At 43.2% G+C, this 20691-nt stretch overlaps 1 protein-coding gene across 1 annotated transcript in view; it reads left to right on the forward strand.

The window, feature by feature from the left end:
- The window catches only part of sema3c (sema domain, immunoglobulin domain (Ig), short basic domain, secreted, (semaphorin) 3C), a 69171-nt gene that overhangs the window by 15211 nt on the left and 33269 nt on the right, over positions 1 to 20691 (forward strand). The window contains exons 3-4 of the mRNA XM_049566831.1: positions 16763 to 16923; positions 17591 to 17653. Coding sequence (XP_049422788.1) covers positions 16763 to 16923; positions 17591 to 17653 — 224 coding nt within the window. The remainder of the gene's footprint in view (positions 1 to 16762; positions 16924 to 17590; positions 17654 to 20691) is intronic.

Here is a 20691-nt window from a genome sequence, read left to right on the forward strand (position 1 = left end):
AAACAATCAAGAGAACAACAAAATATGCATTTTTGAATTTGGGGTGAGCTGTTCCTTTAAATAGAAGATAGAATCATTTGATGCATTTCAAGGATTTTTATGGAAATCTCTTCAAGCAGCCTGTTAAATTAATATCATCAGCGACACAGACACTGACTTTGGTGTCCAACGGCATGTGTAGTCTTCAGGGGTTAAAAGGTCAAACTGTCAGAGGTCAGTTCTGACAAGCAGCCAGAAGCAGGCCAGGATGTCTCTGTCCGTGCCCAAAGGTTAATTCCTTTCTAACGTCAGACATCTTCCTGTCTCTGTTATACATTAGACCTGCACATTAGCATCTCCTCTCTCCTGTGGTGAACATAATAAAGCCTGTGAAGTAAAATCAGTGATGCTCTGTGATTATAGAGAATTCCTGGCAGGGCAAAGCATAGGCCTGTCAAATCTGTCAGCAAAGGCACACAGATACATGCTACAAATAGCTATAGGTTAGTGGCGCATGTGTGTGTCTGTGTGTGTTCTCTGAGCCTGAATACTGGCAAAAAGAGAGCTGTGTGTGTGTGTGTGTGTGTGTGTGGATCTCCCCCAGACTCATGTCCTGAGATGTCCATCTAATTGCCTGTGTTGCAGCATGGACACTTTCTGCAGGAGGGTGAGCTCCAACTTGCACCGCCTTGGGGGCTGACGGCTTGTGAGATGTTTGACAGCTCCTCTGTCAGTCTGTCTTTCTCTGCCCGTCTCTCTGTGTTTAGCCATTCCTGCGTCTGACCTCGCTCACCCTGTTGAATGTTTTATTATTCCTCCTTCTAAGCATGTTGAAAGGTAATCAATAGGCATCAATACAAACAGAGACAAGGATAGCCAAGGTCAACTGGAAAATCCTTGGGTGGCAGGCATCACAAAGTAATAACCTATTCTTGTGGAACTATTTATGCAAGCTTGTTTGTCCTTCCTTTGTTGTGTGGTGAATTTTGTACACTTAAGTTATTAAAATGTTCAACAGCTACTCTCATATTGGAGCTTTTCCATCAGCTGAGCAGTGCTTAACGTTTTATAGGTTTAAAAAAAAAGGCACGCACCATTTTTGGATTAAGGCTTAAGACGGATTCCTTCTCCATTACTGGAAATATTGTTTGACGTGAATGGATTTCTTCTGTAAACACCTGGATCAAAAGAATATGTAAACAAGCTTTTCCCGGAGTCGACAGCCAACAGCAAAAAAAATCAACAGGTGCATTTATCATTGTTGCCCTCACAGCAAACCTTTACCTTCACTCAACACCACAGAAACAACCCCCTCGACCTCGGCGACATCGTGTCACTGAGGAAATATGGCTTTCTTAAACTGACACAGCTTCAGCCTTGAAGAGCAGCAGAGACTGGAGTCCCACCTGGGTGAGCTTTTTTCCCTTTGGCCGTCCTTCATGACTAGTAAACACATCAACTCTGAGAATCCTCTGACCCGTATCTCCTGCAAGCCTCCCCTCGCTCTGAGAGTCTCAGCAGCGAGAGCCTCCCAGACAGTAAAATCACAGAGATTTACTGTCCACTTGAGGTGAGCAGTAACTAGAGGCTCCTGGTGTGGGCGGGTGAGGGGTCGCGGCGTAGAAGAGGTACATGTTGGTTCTGTGTGAAGCAGCGGCCGCCAGTGACATGTGAAGGGGAGGCCAGGTGCTAATTGGAGCAGTGGGAACGCAAACTAGCCGGCGGGGGCAGCGTGATGGACAGGTTGTCATCTCAAGTTTCGGCTCCTACGGGGAATATTAGCCAACACTGTAGCAGGTCAGCCGTGCAACGAAACCAGCAGTTGACATTGGTGCCAGATAACATCACTCCGCACAAACACACACACTTAGCCGAGGGAGAAAATACACTCCAGGCTCACATGTCATATTTAGATGCGGCGTCTGCTTTGGGATGCTGGCATGAGAGGAGGCATACATAAGAGCTCAGGCATTCCGTCCAGCCATATGATTCCCATTACAAATGTCTGGTTATAGATAATTGGTGACAGACAACAATCGGAAAATTAATGAGACGTAGTTGATATAAAGCCGAGGCTGGCTTCTGTCCACGACAGTTGCAGAACAGTAAGTTTACGCATGCTGTTTGCATTTTGAGTGCTGAGCACAGCCTGCCTGAGAATGTGGAGTATGTCGGTTGGACAGACAATCGGACGACTCTGTCAGCCAGGCGTCCTGGGTGGTCTCAAAGCACTGGAACGACACCTTAACTTCCCCTCTGCCATATGTATACACCACCAGTCATTACTGTATACCACTAGGCTGGTCCCTGAGGAGAATGGATGGCCGTCTCTTTCGGGCAACGGCCATTACTTATCTCTAGAGGAGGCCTGCCAGTTGCCAGGATAAAGTCTCTCGCTGGTGCAGTATGTGTGAGTGGGCCGGCTCTGTGTTAGGTAAGTGCAGCCATCCAGAACTGAACCAGAAGGGCTCTTGTCTGCACAAAGAGCAATGGTATTTGGCACAAGGTTTGAAGTCAGACCTCTGTGATGAAACCCACTCCATCTTGTGAGGAGAGATGAATTGCGAGGGGGCGGTGCAGGCTCCCGCTTCAATATTTATCAAGACGGGTTATTGGGGTCCTCCCAGCGGCTGCCCCTGACAACCACAGAGCAGGTTCTCCTCCAACTGAATGGAAAGCAAGCCTTAGCATGGAGTTAATTTATTCATGCTGGCCTTTCAGGTACAAAGCCAATTGATGAGGGCTGCATTTGCATGGGAGACACCAAGGGTTGATTTGTAATTGGTCCACTGTCCAATCCTGAAGTGTTAATTAGGAGCAGGGACCTTTTGGCTTGCACTCAGACATCGGTGTTAATCAAAAAACCCAACACTCCAGTCAATTTGTTTAAAGCTGCTCATCCCTGCTTCACACGGGCCAAGCTAATGTCCTGACAAAATAAAACCATGTTGTTGCTCCAGGCAGATTTTATCACCTTTTTATGTCGACGGAGGATTCTTATGTGGCGAATCTAATAAAATGCAGCTGTGTTTTTCAGTCTAAAAGAAATACATCATCCCCCAAATGAGCATTTGTATTTATTTATTTATTTTATTTGACCTTTATTTAACCAGAAATACCTCTTGAGATTAAACATCTCTTTTTCAAGAGTGTCCTAGCCAAGACAGGCAGCAACGTAAGTTACAGACAGACGACATGGAACAAAAATATACAGGGTAAAAAATATACAGATCTAAAACAAGCAATATAAAGCACAAAATAAGATTACCTAAAAAGAACATTTTGTTTTTCAGGCATGAATCTGATTAACGAAGCATCCAAAAATGGAAGACATTCCTGATGAATTGAAATCATACGGTTTAACAACATTAAAACAATCTCTAAAGATCCATTTACAAACTCTCAAACAACTCGTGCAGTATAATCCAAGTCTCATTTATCCAGTCGTATGCTTTTACTTTCCCAACAGACAGCCCTTTCCATCAGGGAAGAGTTGCCATGACATTGTTTCAGTGGTGCAAAACTACCAACCCCTATTAATCTGAAAATGTCCCATGGCCCATTTCTCCAACAGTCCGGCATCCACAGTCCATAATCCTGGGTGTTTTTACCAACCCTTTATGGTGTTTCCCAGCAGCAAAGCATTTATCAAGTGTTTGACCCACCAAACCCATTTGTATCTTAATTATCCATCCCTGCTTTTCCAGCAGCTTTTGTGCCACCAAACGTTCGTTATAACCATAACAAAGTGGCTTACGTCCCTAAACCTGACCACAAATGTAACATACTAATTAGAGTGCCAGTCAAGCCTTAAAATGAAGGAAAACAATGGATGTATGATAGGGGCCTAAGAAAATCTTAATACACTTAAGTATCACGATATTATATTTCGTGACGCTGTATTAATTCTCAAAAACACCTAATTTTTAATTAATTATTTACATGCAAAAATTCATGGCAGTGATTCATTTTGTGTTGTGTTTGACCCTCTGACTTCTAGACAACAGTGTTGTCATCTGTCTTCTATCAGCCAGTTGACTCTGCCATTCCAACATACCAAACAACATATCGCTCGTGTAAACACAAAGAACGCAAGCTTATGAAACAGGTATAAATGTCACACTGCTGGCCTAGTCGCCAATCCTGGATGTTTTCTACCGACCCTTTATGGTATTTCCCAGCAGCATAGCCTTTCTCAGTGGTGTTTGACCCACCAACCGCGGGTGTATTTCAGTAATCTATCCCTACTTTTCCAGCAGCTTTTGTGCCACCAAGCATTAATTCTTAACCATAACAAAGTGTTTTCGTGCCTAAATCTAACCGCAACTGTAACGTATCCATGGTTTACAGAAATACACAATGCTTACATTTCCTTTGGTGATTAAGTTGTCTAACCACAAGGAGTCTTTATTTTCAGAGAAACGGGACATGGGAGCAATGACATTTATTTTCAAGATAATGTGCTGTCAGGGGAATGGGCTTTTTCTGTCTAACAGGACATTTGTTGCTGCCCATCTTTCCGACAGCCCAAAACCGAAGTCCCATTTGTTCAACAAATGTCCTGTTAGACAGAAAAAGCCCATTCCTCTAAATGGGGCTTCGGTTTAGGGCTGTCGGAACGATGGGCTGTCCCTGAGTAAGTGAACAGAGGGTGAAACTTATTTTATGCTCTGTTCGAAGCTCTATTGACAAAATCAGCAATTTTACCTTGCTGAACACATGAGTCTACAACCATTTTGATCATTTACTGTTACTTTGTGACTTTGTTTTTTTTAAAAGGGATAGTTCGGATTCACCAGAGTCACCCAATAAGAAAGACTAAGTAACTGACTGAGGCAGCGGTAGACCAGCAGCTCCCGTGTTCAGTGAGGTAAAATTATCGTTTTTGTCAATGGAGTCTGGCTTTGAAGAGCATAGACATGTTTCACTTTGAATTCAGTTCTCTGTCGGAAAGGCCAGTCTGTTTGGGAAGTACTAAGCACATAATTACATAAATGAGACTTGGATTATTCGGCAGGAGTTGTGTGACAGTCTGTCAACAAATGCTTTGATATAGTTTTGCTGTTGTTAAACGTGGCTGCCTACCACTTGAATTCATCAAGGATTTTCTCAGTTTTTGTATTCTTTCACCAGAGACATGCAAGAATAACATTTCTTTACAAATTCAATGTAACACTGGATGAGTAACTGATAAACAAATGGTCAGATGGGGGGTGAAGTATTCAGTCAACCCCTTTCCTCCAACCACACTTCCTTACAATATAAACCACGATGCCACACTGTTTCCTCTGGTGTTCTTCCACCTCTTGTTATCTCCCATCAAATCAGAAGAAGAGCCAAAGGCTATTGATGTGACACCAGCTCAGTCACTTGGCACCGGCTCCTCAAACCTCAGTCCTGGGCGGTCCAGAACTACAGTTGCCTCTCTCATAAAGATCCCACATACTTTCCAGTGACAGTGAATCTCTCATTTTTACGATGCTGCTTTACAACAAACCATTCCTTGTATGGACATCCCAAACCAGAACCATGGACGCGTTGTTTACCGCTGAGGCATTGTCGTAAAACTCGGCCTTTGAAATAGTTTGCATGATCAGATAACTGTCAGTCTGTCAGAAAGTCTTATGGGATGAAAACCTGAGTGAGGCTTCCTTGCGGTTGTTGCCTTTCCTCTCTTTGTTGTACGGTATAATCACGACAGAAAAAAAGCAGAGAATCAGCTAAGTGAGCACAACAATCTCCTCCGCACTCGAACTGCTGCCACACAAACAGGGGCACAATAACAGGCCCTTTTCTGTTGCCCACACTTTTTTCTATTTCTACTTGGTTTTTCACCACAATTACATAAAAGAGGATGTTTTTTTGTTTCTTTTTTTCCTGTGAGACTGTGAGTCTCTGTGGCTTGTTGCCTCTCTGGGTTGTTACCCTGGAGCTGGTGCCCATGAACAATCAATTCCCCTGCAGTTTACAGAAGGCTGAATTACCCGCCACAATGATCACAACATGTATTTTCCTCAGATATCTTTTCTCCAAGGCCGTGCTGACAGCACAAACAAAAAGCAAGGCCTGCTGTCATGAACCAAAGGGCTGCAGTTAATTTTGAAACTCCAAAGAGGATGTCAGTCTGCGATCGACTGACATTGCAGACATGTTTGAAAATGAATGTGCATTAGTCAGGCCCTTCTGCAGCTCTGACTGGGATCAATTACCTAATCATTTAGTCCATTAAATGTCAAAAGGCAGACGACTGGATGTGCTTTTGTCTGACCAACAATCCAAAACCCAACAATATAATCTAATCTGAATTTTCAACCCAACATGAAGAATAGAAATTTGAACATGTACAGTTCACTTACAACTGAGGAAACTCCATCCGCCGAAGAAGGTCATGTAATATGATTAAAAGCTCCAGAACAGCTAATGGATCTTGTGGTGACATTGTCTTAGATGTGAGCCCGTTCTCATTCCGCAGTCATTGAAATCTGGCACTTGGGCAGTCACTTGCGGCATAAGAAACCATGAAAAAAGGTATCCTTTAAAGTCAGCATGATTCATGGCTGGTTTCCGTTATAGTTTAAGGGGGTGTCAATAGGAGATGCAGCAATTCAAGGACGAAAGTTAAGGCGACGTTTCACTTTTTTTATGTGTAAATTAAAAATGGGCAAAAAAAAAAAAAAAAGTTTCACTCCAAAGTCGTCGAAATCCGGCGCTTGGGCAGTGACTTGCCACGTCAGACACTGACGAAAAAAGCCGTCCTTTAACGTCAGCATGATACGCAGCTGGTCGCTGTTATAGTTTAATGGCACTTAGTGGCATCAGGGGGGAAAGCAGCAAGACAAGAATGAAAGTTAAGGTGGCGAAAGTCCGAGTAGGTTGGGTAGGGGTGGTGGTGGATGGGTCCAACAAACATTGAATTTCACCCAGCAGAGCGGTGTTTGGTGTTGGGTGTTGCCTAAACCCAATGATGTGCATTAGTTGTGGAAGGAAAAAAAAAACTCAATTTGTTTTGTTGTACCGACTTAGTGCTTTTATTTTGAAAGAGCCTCTATGTAAACAGTAAATTTCCAGTGAAAACAGATGTGTATTTTGATAGAAGACAATGCATGTAACAGGCAGAACTTGACACAGTGTCCCAGAACGTCAACAACCGACGCACCCAGGGTACCTTTGACGTTGTACTGGACATGGAAAGTCCATGACCAAACGTAGATACGTGTCGGAGTGAGAATGTGTTGGAAAAAACAGAAAGATGGAGATGCACCCAGTAATATAAAATAAAGAAAATGAGCAACTCCTGACATCTGCAAAGCTGAAAACGGAGCACATTTTTGCTTGACTTTCATGGGCAGTCTACCAGTTTTACCCCAAAATGTCAGTTGAGTCAATAAAAATAGTTGAATAATGTCTTCTGTATCCCTAAAGGAAGCTCTCTAAATACAGAAAATTATCCTGGTGATGTCATCAGGGTTGGATTGGGGCTTGAGACTTCAAATCTGAAACCAAAAGTATTTTTACCCATACTTGGTGTTAAAAGTTGGGATATCTCGGCCATTGCTGCCTTGATTTTCTCCAACTTTATGACAGTGCAGTACTCAGTTGAATAAGTATCTCTTCAATTCATTAATCAGTTATTAATATTGATTTTCTTTTAATAATTCAATCGATTTATCAGCTGATTGCTTCTGGAAAACTTCCTGGTTCCTTTTATCCATTTGAATTACAGTCCATCCTCCAGCATGTGAGGAAGAAATTTATCCTCTAATAGGATCTCCTCTGCAGCACGGAAAGCAACCTGCTGTTTAATATTGAATGACCGCTGTCGTTTTTTTAGCCCAACAAAAGGCTTTTGTGCTGCTTCCGCTTGACCACTTCACACACACAAAAAAACACATCAAAGAGAGAAAAAGTCTCGGCTCTCCAGTTGCCACCTTGCCCTTTCCGCTACCCCAGCGTCTATTGCATGGATTAAGGTGTATTGTATCACCACTGGTCTGCCGTCCGACCAATGGGGCACTATGGGTCAAAGCTCAAAGTCAAAGGCAGGACACTGGGGACTGCTGTGAGGTCCGCAGGGAGTTGTTGGGCCCACCTGCCCACATACATAATAGAAAACCCACCAACTGTCATTGCTCAGACCCTGCTACCTCTTTCTCTTTTCAGTTTCTTTCCCTCCACCTGCAACAAGCATGGCAGCAAGACAGACAAAACATTTCATCACTCACATTACCTCAGCTTCTCTCAATCCTACGATCAAGTCAAGCCCCACCTTTATATCTTTGCACGAAATATCGTCTCTTAAACTGCAAATCCTTTTCCTTTTTGCAAAGCACGACAGGTCTATTATTCTTAAACATATTGTTCTGTCCTTCAGCATCCACAAAATGTTTAAAGGAACATTTCACCCCCCAAATGATCATTTCTGACTCTACAATCTGAATGTGGCAGCAGAAATCCAGACTCATCAGACCAGGCAACGTTTTTCCAGTCTTCTATTGTCCAGTTTTGGTGAGCCTGTGTGAACTGTAGCCTCAGTTTCCTGTTGTTAGCTGACAGGAGTGGCACCTGGTGTGGTCTTCTGCTGCTGTAGTCCATCTGCTTCAAGGTTGGACGTGTTGTTGTTTCAGAGATGGTCTTCTGCAGACCTTGGTTGGAACCAGTGGTTATTTGAGTTCCTGTTGCCTTTCTATCATCTTGAACCAGTCTGGCCATTCTCCTCTGACCTCTGGCATCAACAAGGCATTTTGGCTCACTCACTGGATATTTTCTCTTTTTCGGACCATCCTCTGTAAACCCTAGAGATGGTTGTGTGTGAAAATGCCACAGCCCGTCTGGCACCAACAACCATGCCACGTTGAAAGTCACTTAAATCACCTTTCTTCTTCATTCAGATGCTCGGTTTGAACTTCAGCAGGTCATCTTGACCATGTCTACGTGCCTGAATGCATTGAGTAAAGGCCTTTTTCAGTCAACCTGGCACAGGAAAGGTTGTTATAGTGGTCAGGGAAGGGCTGCCCTGACTGCAATATCTCAGCCCTTCTAGCTCTACGTGTGCCGTCACCTCTGACCCAATGGGCATGTGAAGGGGGACCCCTGTCCTTCCACTTAAGGAGAATTAGTCGGCGGCCCAGAAGGGACGGAAAAGCCATGAAGTTTGATTGGCTACTTGAAAGGGACAAGCCTTCTGGAGCTACTCCAAACACAGCAGTTACAGGGTTCAGTGGTATATACGACCGTACATCTGTGAAAGAGTTTCAGATATTGATGACCAAAATGGGGCAATCGAACGACAGGAGAAAAACATGTGGTATGGGGTATACCTCTTCCTAGTTTTAATCCAGTGTCCCTGTGTTAATTAGTGGTTTGTCTTTTGTTATATGTCAAATATATATCAAAAGCACAGTATCTGAGAATCTTTACATCTTTTCCCCTCTGTAAAACCAAGTACAGTGGTTTTAAATGTTTGCTGACTCATGCTGTACTCGGACATTTACAAAAGTTCATCCAGTCAAATGAGACCTTGGGCGACTAACTGGCCACACTGGTCATATAAAACCACACTGCACCATTTGTGGGTTTAAGTAGCTGACAGAGCAACATGGAGAGAAATGGGACAAGTGTGTGTGTTTGGATATTAGTGAGCAAAACCTTTATTTTCATTTCCAAAACAATGTGGCAGGGGTCTAATTAATCCATCTCTACCTTGTCCTTCTTGAGTGAGGAGGCTGTGTGGAGCCGACGGTCAGCTGTAGCTTCATATCATGCTTAACTTTAAGCTGGCCCTCTCTTTAGTGCTCCAATCGAATGCAAAGGATTTGATTTAAATCTCTCTTGTAACTGTGCACCATGCCAATATTCTGTTTTACTGGGAAATGTGTCAGTACAAAAGCTAAAAACACTTTAACTTCTGTTTCACTGTGACTCTAAAGAGTTATTTTGGATTTACCAAAGTCACACAATAACACAAACCGCTGTGTTTGGATTCTTGGTTCAACAGTGGCAGAAAAACAACTTCACAAACTCAGTGTAACACCGGCTGAGTAATTGATACAAAGATTGTCATTTGGAGGGTGAGTATTGTTTTTCAATCTGCATCCCCAAAACAACACTGCCCACAACAAGCTGCTCGCCTGAGGGATGACGTCCACAAACACTTTTGACACTCTTCCCTCTTGGGGAAGTTGTGTGATTTCAACAATGAGGAATGTTTATAAACTCAACACTAATGAATTACATGTGGTCCAGCGGCTTTCTTTGTTACAGACACAAAAACAAAAACAATTGTGCTCCGACTTTTGTTTTCCGTTTTGAAATATCGGCATTCCTGACGTCTGATTAGGAAAATGTGTCTGAACTGTGAGGTTGTGGAGCCAGAACACTTGATAAGATGTCACTGATGGAATGAATCTGGACCGAGCACGAGTAGCAGTTTCAGTCCACAAAGACCTCATACGAAGGTTATGAGCTGGCGTTGATTCTGTAAACACACACTCCCACTGCATATATTGAATGACTCTGAAAACCTTGACAATTGTTGCGAGCAGCCCCCCCCCCCCGATGGAGCAGGTGCACCATCTGGTAACTTTTGATGTTGGTCTACAGTGCTGCAGCAGTGCACGCATGACTCATATGTTTGTGCGAGATTGAAAGCAGAGCACTGAGAAGATACCAGATCCAGCGGTATGTGGACCCCAGAGGGTTTCGTTTTGTCTCTCAGCGAATAAGCTGGATCCATGTGACACACCCCTGCTGCGTCCCATCACAGCACCGGGCTTAGCTGGCCTTCCACCCTCACGATAAAATGAAAGTCTCCTATTTCCCCCTGCTGAGAAAACAATACAAAGTTCACCATAATATTAAACGGTTATTTCACCCCGCACCACACCCCTCTGAACAATCTGTTCCCCCTGTGGAATGTTCTGGAGGGATGCTGTCAGACACAGAGCTATGGAGACAGGAGTGTACCATAATGTCAATTAACAGTGGAGGGGGGTGGGTTGGGGGACTGAAAGTCTGGTTGTTGCTTGTGAACTCATCTCACTACCAACAACCAAGCCCGCCATCGGGGGGGGTCAAAGGGTACAGATAACCCTAGCCCAAGGCCAATAGGGGGGCTATGAAAAGGTCTGTGGTTGACCCTTAAACAGGATCAAGAACAACAATTTACTTACTGACTTTTATCACTGACAATACAAGCTATCTTGTCGGAAAGGGGGCCAAATAACGCTCCAAAGTTACACAAAATTTTGGCAAGGGAAAGAGGAATATTGGCATTTTTGAAAATGTTGTATCTAGATATGTTTGCACACTAGGGTCACTAAAAACATGTCTTTAAATTGCATAAATGCATGAGTATGACTGGAAAACTGGGAGCTGACAACTATATACTCACAATAAATGAAGAAGAATTATTTGTTCACTCCTGATTTGATCATAAGATTTAATACCTTGCAGTTATTTCCTCAGTCAGTGTTTGCTTTTACTGTTCTCTAATCATTCATTGGAAGGCTCAGGACACACACATGACTACTTCTGCTTTTCAAAATAAAAAAACAAGGTCTTCCCAAGTACAAGTAGACACGAAATACATGTAGAAATATGATAAATTGCATTATATTTGCAGAAAGTATGAAAATGTATGGGGATCCCCCCCACCCCCAAGTGTTTATATTACATGCACTGCTACATGTAGCTACATGCTAACATCAAGGAAATATGTAAAGTTGGTTGCCAATGTTGTCAATTTCAGATCACATTCCTGCTGGAACATGTCTGGTTGTGTTTAGAAGTGTTTTTTGGTGATTGTTTTTTGGTGATTGTTTAACAAGAGAAAGTGCTGCCACACACAGTAATTGCCTAGCTGCAAGTATACTGCTACATGTAGCCACATGCTAACATCAGGGAAACTGTTCTGAATACTCTGTTTCCAACTGTTTGTTTCCACTTTTAAGACAAGCTGAAGTCAGCTAGTGACAGCTTTCTTAATATGGTTATCTACTCCAGGGATGTTATTGTAAGTGTTTATAGTATGTAGCTCACACAGCTACATGTAGTTATACGGTAGCCTCTGGGAAACGTATAAATGCAGTTGCCAATTTTGTTAATGCTTCCCCAATTTCAGATCATATTCTTGCTGAAACATGTCTGCTTGTTGTTAGAAGCTTTGTTGGTGATTGTTTAACGAGAGAAAGTGCCTCTATATGTAGTAGTTTTCCAGCTGCAGGTACACTGCTACATGTAGCCACAAGCTAATGTCAGGGAAAACTGAAACCTTGGTTGCTGGTGTTGTTAATTTCTCCCTGACTTTGGATCATATTCTTGCTGGGACATGTTCACTGGTGAAGATTTGGAAATAGTAGTTTGACAAACAGCTAAGCTAGCTCCATTGTCATGCTTTTCATAGAAAAGGCTCAGTAAGTCAGGTCAGTGGGTAAACTGCTGATAAAATATGCAGCTACAAGCTCAAGAAAAAGCCTGGAAACAGATTGTTTTCATACATTTCCTTTTTGTCAATTTTGTTTTTTGACCTTTTTCCAACTGAGCTAACGATGGCCAAGGTGTTCTTCAACAGATGTCATGACAATTTAAGACAAAAATATTGCTCAAGTGACAGTGACCTACAATGTCACCTGTCAGTCATATTGTTAATTAACCATTTAATTAAAATGTCACTCAGCCCCAGTCCCTGTTTACTGCAGAGGGTTGGTCGTTTGTGCCCAATAACAGTCTGTCCTACAGCAACTAAGGCTCAGCTGAGCTAACCAATGCCAGAAAACTGCTGCTTTGCATTTTGCAGTTTGAAGAAAGAGTGCTTCATAAACGATATATTGTCTTTAACCTCTTGCCTTTCACTTCACCCCATAATAGCCTACATATTTTAAAAGGCCGTGGGGTTTTTGGCTTCTACCCACTGATGTTTAGCTTAACCACTGAACCTGTATAGGCTATAATGTATGATTGTTAAACTCTCGCTCACACCATCTATTATAAACATCTGTGTGTTTAATGAAAGCTGCCATCTTTAAGCTCCAGAAGAGGGTTTCAATTAAGATTTACCTCCATGTGTAAAAGCGAGGTACAGTATATTGTGGTCTGAAAGGTTTTTCTGAATCACCTCCAAGAATGTATTTCGGGAAGATGTAAAAAATTGATTTTCCTTTTTGGCTGAATTTGGAGGCCTGTGTGTTTTTAATTAGCTGAAAGTGAGTCTTTCACCCTTGGTGGCTCGCGCTCTGGCAGAGCAAAGCGAGTAACATCTTAAACCTCTTCAGTGTTAGGAAAATATTGCCTCTGCATGGAGCGCTCTGTGATGTTGTCTGCGATGATGCTATCTCCGCAGCTTTGAAGCACGAGCCCAATGCGATCTGTCTTTATAGACTTTATTAAACAAACATCTGCTTGACAGGACGCATTCACCTTTAATTTTGATCCTGGCGAGTCAGGTAAAAACAGAGTCGTATTAGCGTGCATGTTCTCCATTAGGCACCGGATGATGCTCTCACCTCGGATGATATAATGCTCAAAAATACTTGCTTCAAGACACAAACCGTATAAAGCAATTTAGGTGAACACAGAATCGTGGGAAACTCTCCCGTGACTGAAGTGGTTAACTTGTCTTTATTTAAAGTTAAACACTCCAATCTTCACGAGGCGAACGCCCCCTTCAACAGCCTGTGATCAGAGCGAGGGGTGCCACAGAAAAAGCCACTTTCCCTCAAGATAAAAGGCCCCAGCCTCAAAAGCGTATGTCACACAATAATGAAAATGTGACTTTAGCCCAAGGCAGAGAGGCAAAGCACAGGCAACCTGTTTGTTGATTAGAGGGGGGAACACAAAGAGAGCTGAGACAGGGTCAGTGGAGGGGAGGAAATGGAGGGTGTAGATCTACGTTGCCCCCCCACACCCCCTGCTCTCAGCGCAGATTGAAAAAGTGATAAATATGCATGAGTTTGGCTTCAACAGTGAGGGCCTTTGATGGTATGGTGTAGAGTTCTTTATCTCTGGAGCAAATAGGCTGAAAATAACTGTCTGATAATGTTTACTGTGTGTGTGTGTGTGTGTGTGTGTGTGTGTGTGTGTGTGTGTGTGAACAATATGCGCTTTTAATGAGTAGAAGAGACTGTGCAGGAAGACTTTTTTTTACACAATAGCCTATATACTGTATCTCCTCAACATGTCACAGCTTCTCTGTAATAGGCTGGATGAAAGTGAAGTGAAATGTGAGATACCTCTAGTAATAAATCATAGCTGTATCAATATCCAAGGCAATTTATTCCATGTGTCTCACCCAGTAATGATAACGTTGGTGACTCACAGTAAATCAGATAATTATTTCTAATACTTCAGTCATCTGCTCTTATCTCAAGGCACGGGAAGAATTTTGTGTTATTAAGTACTAAAGCACATGTAAGTACACACACACTAAATGCAGCCTGGGGACATAATTAAAGTGGACTTATTATGCTTTTCTGTATATTCTGTCATATATATAATGTTACAGTGACAGATGTTCATGTTAAACGCAGCCAAAGTTTCATGTAATGAAGTAGATGTTTGTAAAAGTAATCCCTGTGAGCAAAAACCTCAGGCTTCAGCCCACTCCGAATACTCTGTTTCCAACTGTTTTCTTTATATGGTCATCTGCTCCAGGCATGCGACAGCAAGTGTTTACATTATGTAGCTGACACTGCTACATGTAGCTACATGCTAACCTCTTCATTTCTCCCCAGTTGCAGATCATATTCCTGCTGGAACATGTCAGGTGGTGGTTAGAAGCTTGTGTTGGTGAAGTGCTGCTATATATAATAATTTCCCAGCTGCAAGTTCACTGTTACATGTAGCCACATGCTAACATCAGGGAAACCGGAAATCTTGGTTGCTGGTGTTGTTAATTTCGCCCCACTTTTGGATCATATTCCTGCTGGAACACGCTTGGTTGGAAGTAAGAAGCTTTTGTTGGTGATTGTTTAACAAGAGAAAGTGCCACAAAACACAGTCATTCCCTGACTGCCAGTACACTGCTACATGTAGCCACATGCTAATGTCAGGGACACCTGAAATCTTGGTTGCTGATGTTGTTAATATCTCAGCAGTTTTGGACCAGATGTTGAGTTGCAAAGATTTTGGGTAAGATGTTTTTGTTAGTGGTTTTAACAGTAGAAAGGGCTGCTGTGCTTTGTGACATTGCATTAGGCCTGTTTCCACTTAGTTCCTGGTACTATTTGGGGGGCAGGAACTACTACAGGAACGTCCTCTCGCCCGGCCCTCTCAACCGCCGTGTCTCCACTGAGAGGGCTGAGTAGGAGGTAGTTTCATGTTGTATCCGACAATGGGAGGCTTTTAACAGATGACATCCTGATGTTAGCTTTGCTGCTGCTGTTAGCTGTCCCTGTCAGCTGCAGCCTGATGCTTTCTAGACATCGTGATTTCCCAAAACTGAATAAATACCACACATTGCTAGCTCAATCATGTTGTAACAAAGATATCCGCTGGAAAAAATATTTTTTTCACGGACCATATATTGAGTTACTGAGTTATTACAGACACCGCTAACGGCTAACAGCTAACGGTTAGCCCAGCTAATCTACGATAACCATAGTAATTACAAAACATCACATCCCGCCTTGAGTATATCCAATCAGCACCAAGTAATCCTCAAGCCCCAGTCAGGACTCTCTCGGGCCGTTCTGAGTACCTACTCCGAGGCAGGGACTTGTTTAGCCCATGTAAAAGTTCCGGAGCTCCCGTAAAATTACCCCGAAGTTCCTGCGGTAGAAACGGGCCTATTCACCAGCTGCAATGAGGGTGCAGAGATATGGAAGACACGGAAACGCTGACCAAGTAGGGCAGTCTAGGCAGTCTTGGGAGGCTCAAAGAGTCAACACGTTCTCACTCCAGTCTAGTCACATATTTACTTTTGGTCGTGGACTTTCCACGTCCACATACGATGTGCAAGTTACCCTGGATGTGTTGGTTGTTGAGGTTCTGAGACTCTGTGTCAAGTTCTGCTTGTTACATGCATTTCTATTTTTACAGGAAATATACATTAAGCATCCAGTCTCTTTCAAAATAAACACACTACGTCAGTACACCACTGCTAATTGATGTTGTTTTTCCAACTAACATACATGGTTAGGTTTAGGAAAAAAGAACAGGGTTGGGCTTTATAATCGTAAGGGACGCAAACACCGCTCTCTCGGGTGAAAGTTGGTGTTTGTAGGACCCTCCCACCAGCACTACTCAGACTTTCACTGCCTTCATTTTTGAAAATAAATAAAACAAACTAAATGACGAACAATCAAATCAAAGAATACAAGGATACAACTACAGAACGACTACAAAATCTGACCCTGAACTCAGTGTAAAGTTTTGTTTCATGACTGTTTTGGATAGATTCATTTAAGCTGTTACCAAAAATGTTATGGTTTGATTCCAACCTTAAGTGTATAACGATAACGATCTGTACTATAACACTACCTTTCTGCTGTCTCACATCTTCAGTTTCCCTCCTTGTGAAACTGCAATAGAAGAGAACTGACATGTTCAAGGAGCAGCATCCAAATCCTAAAAGTCTTCTTTAGAGATCTCGTGTAAAACCCACGGGCTCACACACAAAAACCTTATTTGGAGATCTCTTGTTTTGAGGGAGATTAATGTGAGCTTGTGTGTAGCTGATTCTCTCGAGTTTAATTTAGCAGAAGTCTGAGAAAACGTCTCTCATCTCCGCATGGAAACAAGCTCATGTGTATGTTTTGCTAAGCCTTTCTCTTCTCTGTATGTCTCTCAGACCTGACGGCCTCCCAGTCCTTTGAACACTACAGCATATCAGACAAGGCCATGGACTACAGGATCCTGCAGATGGACGAGGACCAGGACAGGATGTATGTGGGCTGCAAAGACCATGTCCTCTCCATGGACATCAACAACATCACCCATGGCACACTAAAGGTCAGCAGCTTCCTGTTATTAGGGTCAGCGCTGGCATCTGGCGTATTTTCCTCTCGCCATCACAAAGGAGAAAATAAAACGTTTGTTAAATTTAACAGTATGTCAGGCACATCGTGAAACTGCTGCGCTGCCATTATTCTACTCTCTGCAATGATATGCAAATTACCATGCATTTGCCATGATCAGAACAATTTTAGGGTTATTCAAAAGAGGCATAAAAATGCTGGAGCTCTCTGATAACTGATTCAGTATGCAGTGAAGGAGTTATCTCCAGCGTAATTGACAGGCATGAAGTGCATAAACAGATGGGAAAGCATTTAGGTTCCCCCAGAGAGTGCTGCACCGCATCCATTTTTTCCAACTAAATTGCTTGATATATTCATTGAACTAGACCTCCAAGCACCTCTCCCCGCTTTGAAAACACACACATTTTCCACAGGCGGGAGCTGGCTGTAATCACCGACACACAAACTTCTGTCGAAACCGAAACTTTTACAACATTTGTTTTTGTTCATTTTCCACAAATTCTCCCTGTGATATCTGTGTGTGTTTAAGGATATGATCAGACCTCGACATGGGCATATTCATGTCTCAGTCTGTTACTGGCTTTCTGGGCCCACTTTACTATCTGTCACTGATTTAAGTGCTGTGCTGTTTTTCCCACCAGGTATTTTGGCCTGCGTCTACAAGTAAGATAGAGGAGTGCCAAATGGCAGGAAAGGACCCTACGGTAAGAACCCAGCTCAGTTCAAACCCAGTTCAACCAATAAATAATCACAGGTGAATGAAGCTGCTGCTATTTTCTGTGTCAGTGGTAAATATCTTAAAATTTTAATATGTTCATGCATCAGATTTTAATGGATTTTCTTTAAGCAAGCACATGTACACATAGGCCCAATCCCAATACCCCCCCTTGCCCACTACCCCTTAGCCCTTGAAATGAAGCAACGAGGGGTAGGGGTTGAAATCTTTCCCTAGGAACTGAGACACCACTCACTACGTCACCGTGTTGATTACGCGCATACATAACTATTTTAAACAGGAAGCTGCGAGCCATCTACATTTCCAACCGGCATCTACAATGGAGTCTCCGGTTGAGTTCATCCTACCTATCGCGTTTGCTGTATTCATCATGCTTCGCTTGATGAACGACAGATGACAGGGGACTTCTGCTAGCTAGCTAGATAGCTAGCTCACCAGCTAACATTACAAGGCAGCATAGTTATACTAGCTGGCGTGTTATCGTAATGTGAAAAATCCGACAATTTTGCAGAACAGGACTAGATAGTGTGAGCTAGCTAACTAGCTAACAAGCAACCTGACGACGGTAACGTTAGCTATGTATGAACTTTTTTCCCTGTCTCTTGCTCGGTGGTAGCCATGGCGACATCTACTTCTCACTGGCAAGTCAGCATCTGAAATCCCTCTCTCCGAAGGGCTAGTTTAATACCCACTACCCCTCGTTATGCCCCCTACCCCTACACGCAAAAAGGAATTGGGACACCCCTACCCCTTGCGGGAAAGCGCAAATCTAGGGGTAGGGCCAAGGGGGGGTATTGGGACAGGCCCATAGACCTCAAAGGGTGCTTGTGCCCCTGCCCTTTTTGCCTCGCGTAGAAAAGTGCCCTTTTTCTGTAGGTCGGATTTCTTTTTTTTTTTTTTTTTTTTTTTCTGTCACGCACACTGGGTGTGTTATCAATTTTCAGGCTGCACATTGCTCTGTAGAATGTCAGAGTCAAGGGCACATTTATAAAGTTCATTTTAAATAATTTGCAAGCACCATCTTCTTGTTAAAGGACCGTTTAATTTTATTCTGAATTGTGAAGCACTTTGCCAAGTCAGCTGCAACATGAGCTCTATGAATGAACATCCTATGTATGATAATTTCGAATATACGACAATGGTTTTCAGAAACATGATGGATTAGTCAACACTACAAATATCCACAGTGTGTAATGAGTCTTTTTGGCACCTTTGGAGAACCTCGCGATCCGACATAATCAGTCAAACAGCACTTCTTCTTTGCTCCGCTTCTCATTGACAGCTCTAATGAATGTTGGATTGGACACTATTGATTTTGCAAACATATTTAAGGACAGTTCTAGATCCATTGATGGTGAACTGTGGGTGTGGCAATGAGGCTTGTGCACGTGCACCCAGTTCCACAATCAGACAGATTAAGGCGTATGTGCGGCTTTATGTGTCTGACAAGAAGAATGCCAATGCACATTTCTGTCTTTGTGCATACAAAGAGTTTACGTAGATGCATCTGGCCCAACATTGATAAAAGACAAACGTTAACACTGGTATTTGCACATTTTTGTGGATATTTATGCGGATCCACCGTGTTAAACCGACTACTGATTGGGCCGTGGTTCTTCTGTGTGGACACATGTTGAAACTATAATATGACGCATGGTCACTGCACAGATTCTACTCAAACTGGAAAAAAATTCTGGATAGAGTTGTTGGAAAAGTCTGTGGAAAGTCATTTCTTCATCCTTCGAACAAAGGCGCACTAGCGATGTCCCTTACACCAATATGGACCCCATAAAAAGCAGCTTATACTGAGGTTGCTAGTGGTAGCTAACGTAAAGAATTACACAAGACACAGACAGGTCAGAAAAACAGTATATATGACAAGTCATGCTTTTCTGCCACAGTGGTTGAGATGGAGACTAAAGGTTTTGTCAGCTGTTCCTAGATCCATCTCTCCAAGTGGGTCTCCGGCGGAACTGTGCGTGCCGCCTCCTGGGATTTCCCTCTCCCATCTGTGAGCTTGTGTCGGGTCCAACCACATGTGTAGCAGGCAGCAGATGTCTTCAGGGTCAGGGTCGACTGGCCCGGAGTCCTCCTGGCATCGGTGCAGTTTGTCAGGAACAAGAGTGAGGCGTGGGAGGATGGAGGGCCGCGGAGTGCTGTAGAAAAATAAACCAGAATCAAAGCTTAAAAATGGGATGCAGCTCATTGACACAGAGGATTCATAACCCGGCCTGATTCTGAGCCGCACTTGTTAGCTTCAGCAAGATTTAATGAAGGCATACAGTAGGGCTCAGAAGACTGATCCTCCTCCGCCTCTGTTTGCCTCTAATTGGGTTGTTCTGGAATGCACAGTTGCCTATAGACGCCGCAGTGCGGAGAACAGAGAGAAGTTTGAAAGAGAAAACCTCCTGAGCAACTTTTCACATGAATCGAAACCCTAATTTTCAAAGTAACAATACAAGTTACCATAAAAAGCATCGCGCTACGACCAGCGCTGCCTGTTTGTCCTACATTCTCCACCATCTCTGCATCCCCCTGACAGCAGCCAGGGTAATGGAGCCAGGCTTTTGTACAACACGCTGTTGCAGAAATAGAGAAGAAGCTGTTTCCAGTCACTGAGTGATTTGTGCTGCTCTGAGTCACAGCCTGCCTGCTGCAGACAGGCTCCCACAAATATTTGGATGAGCCATCTTTGCGTGGAGCCACTCAGTGGCCTCTTCTCTCCTCTGTCATCCCTTTCTTTACTTACAGCAATGCCAGTTTCTTTTCTAAAAATTTCTCTTCCGGTCTTAGTATGTTTTCCACTTCTCATGGTCACTTTTTCCAACTCTCGGTTTCCTCTTTACCGCAGTACATTTCATTCTCTCTCTTCCATGATGCTGCTCGTCTTTCTCATGGCCTCCTTCATTTGCATCAAAGCCCCCATACATCTGTTATGGTTACGCTACACATCTGTATATATTAAGTTCCTCCTCTCTGATAGAATCTGTGGTCAAGAGGGGCTCC

This window comes from Epinephelus fuscoguttatus, linkage group LG22 (assembly GCF_011397635.1).
Source record: "Epinephelus fuscoguttatus linkage group LG22, E.fuscoguttatus.final_Chr_v1".
Taxonomy (NCBI): Eukaryota; Metazoa; Chordata; class Actinopteri; order Perciformes; family Serranidae; genus Epinephelus; species Epinephelus fuscoguttatus.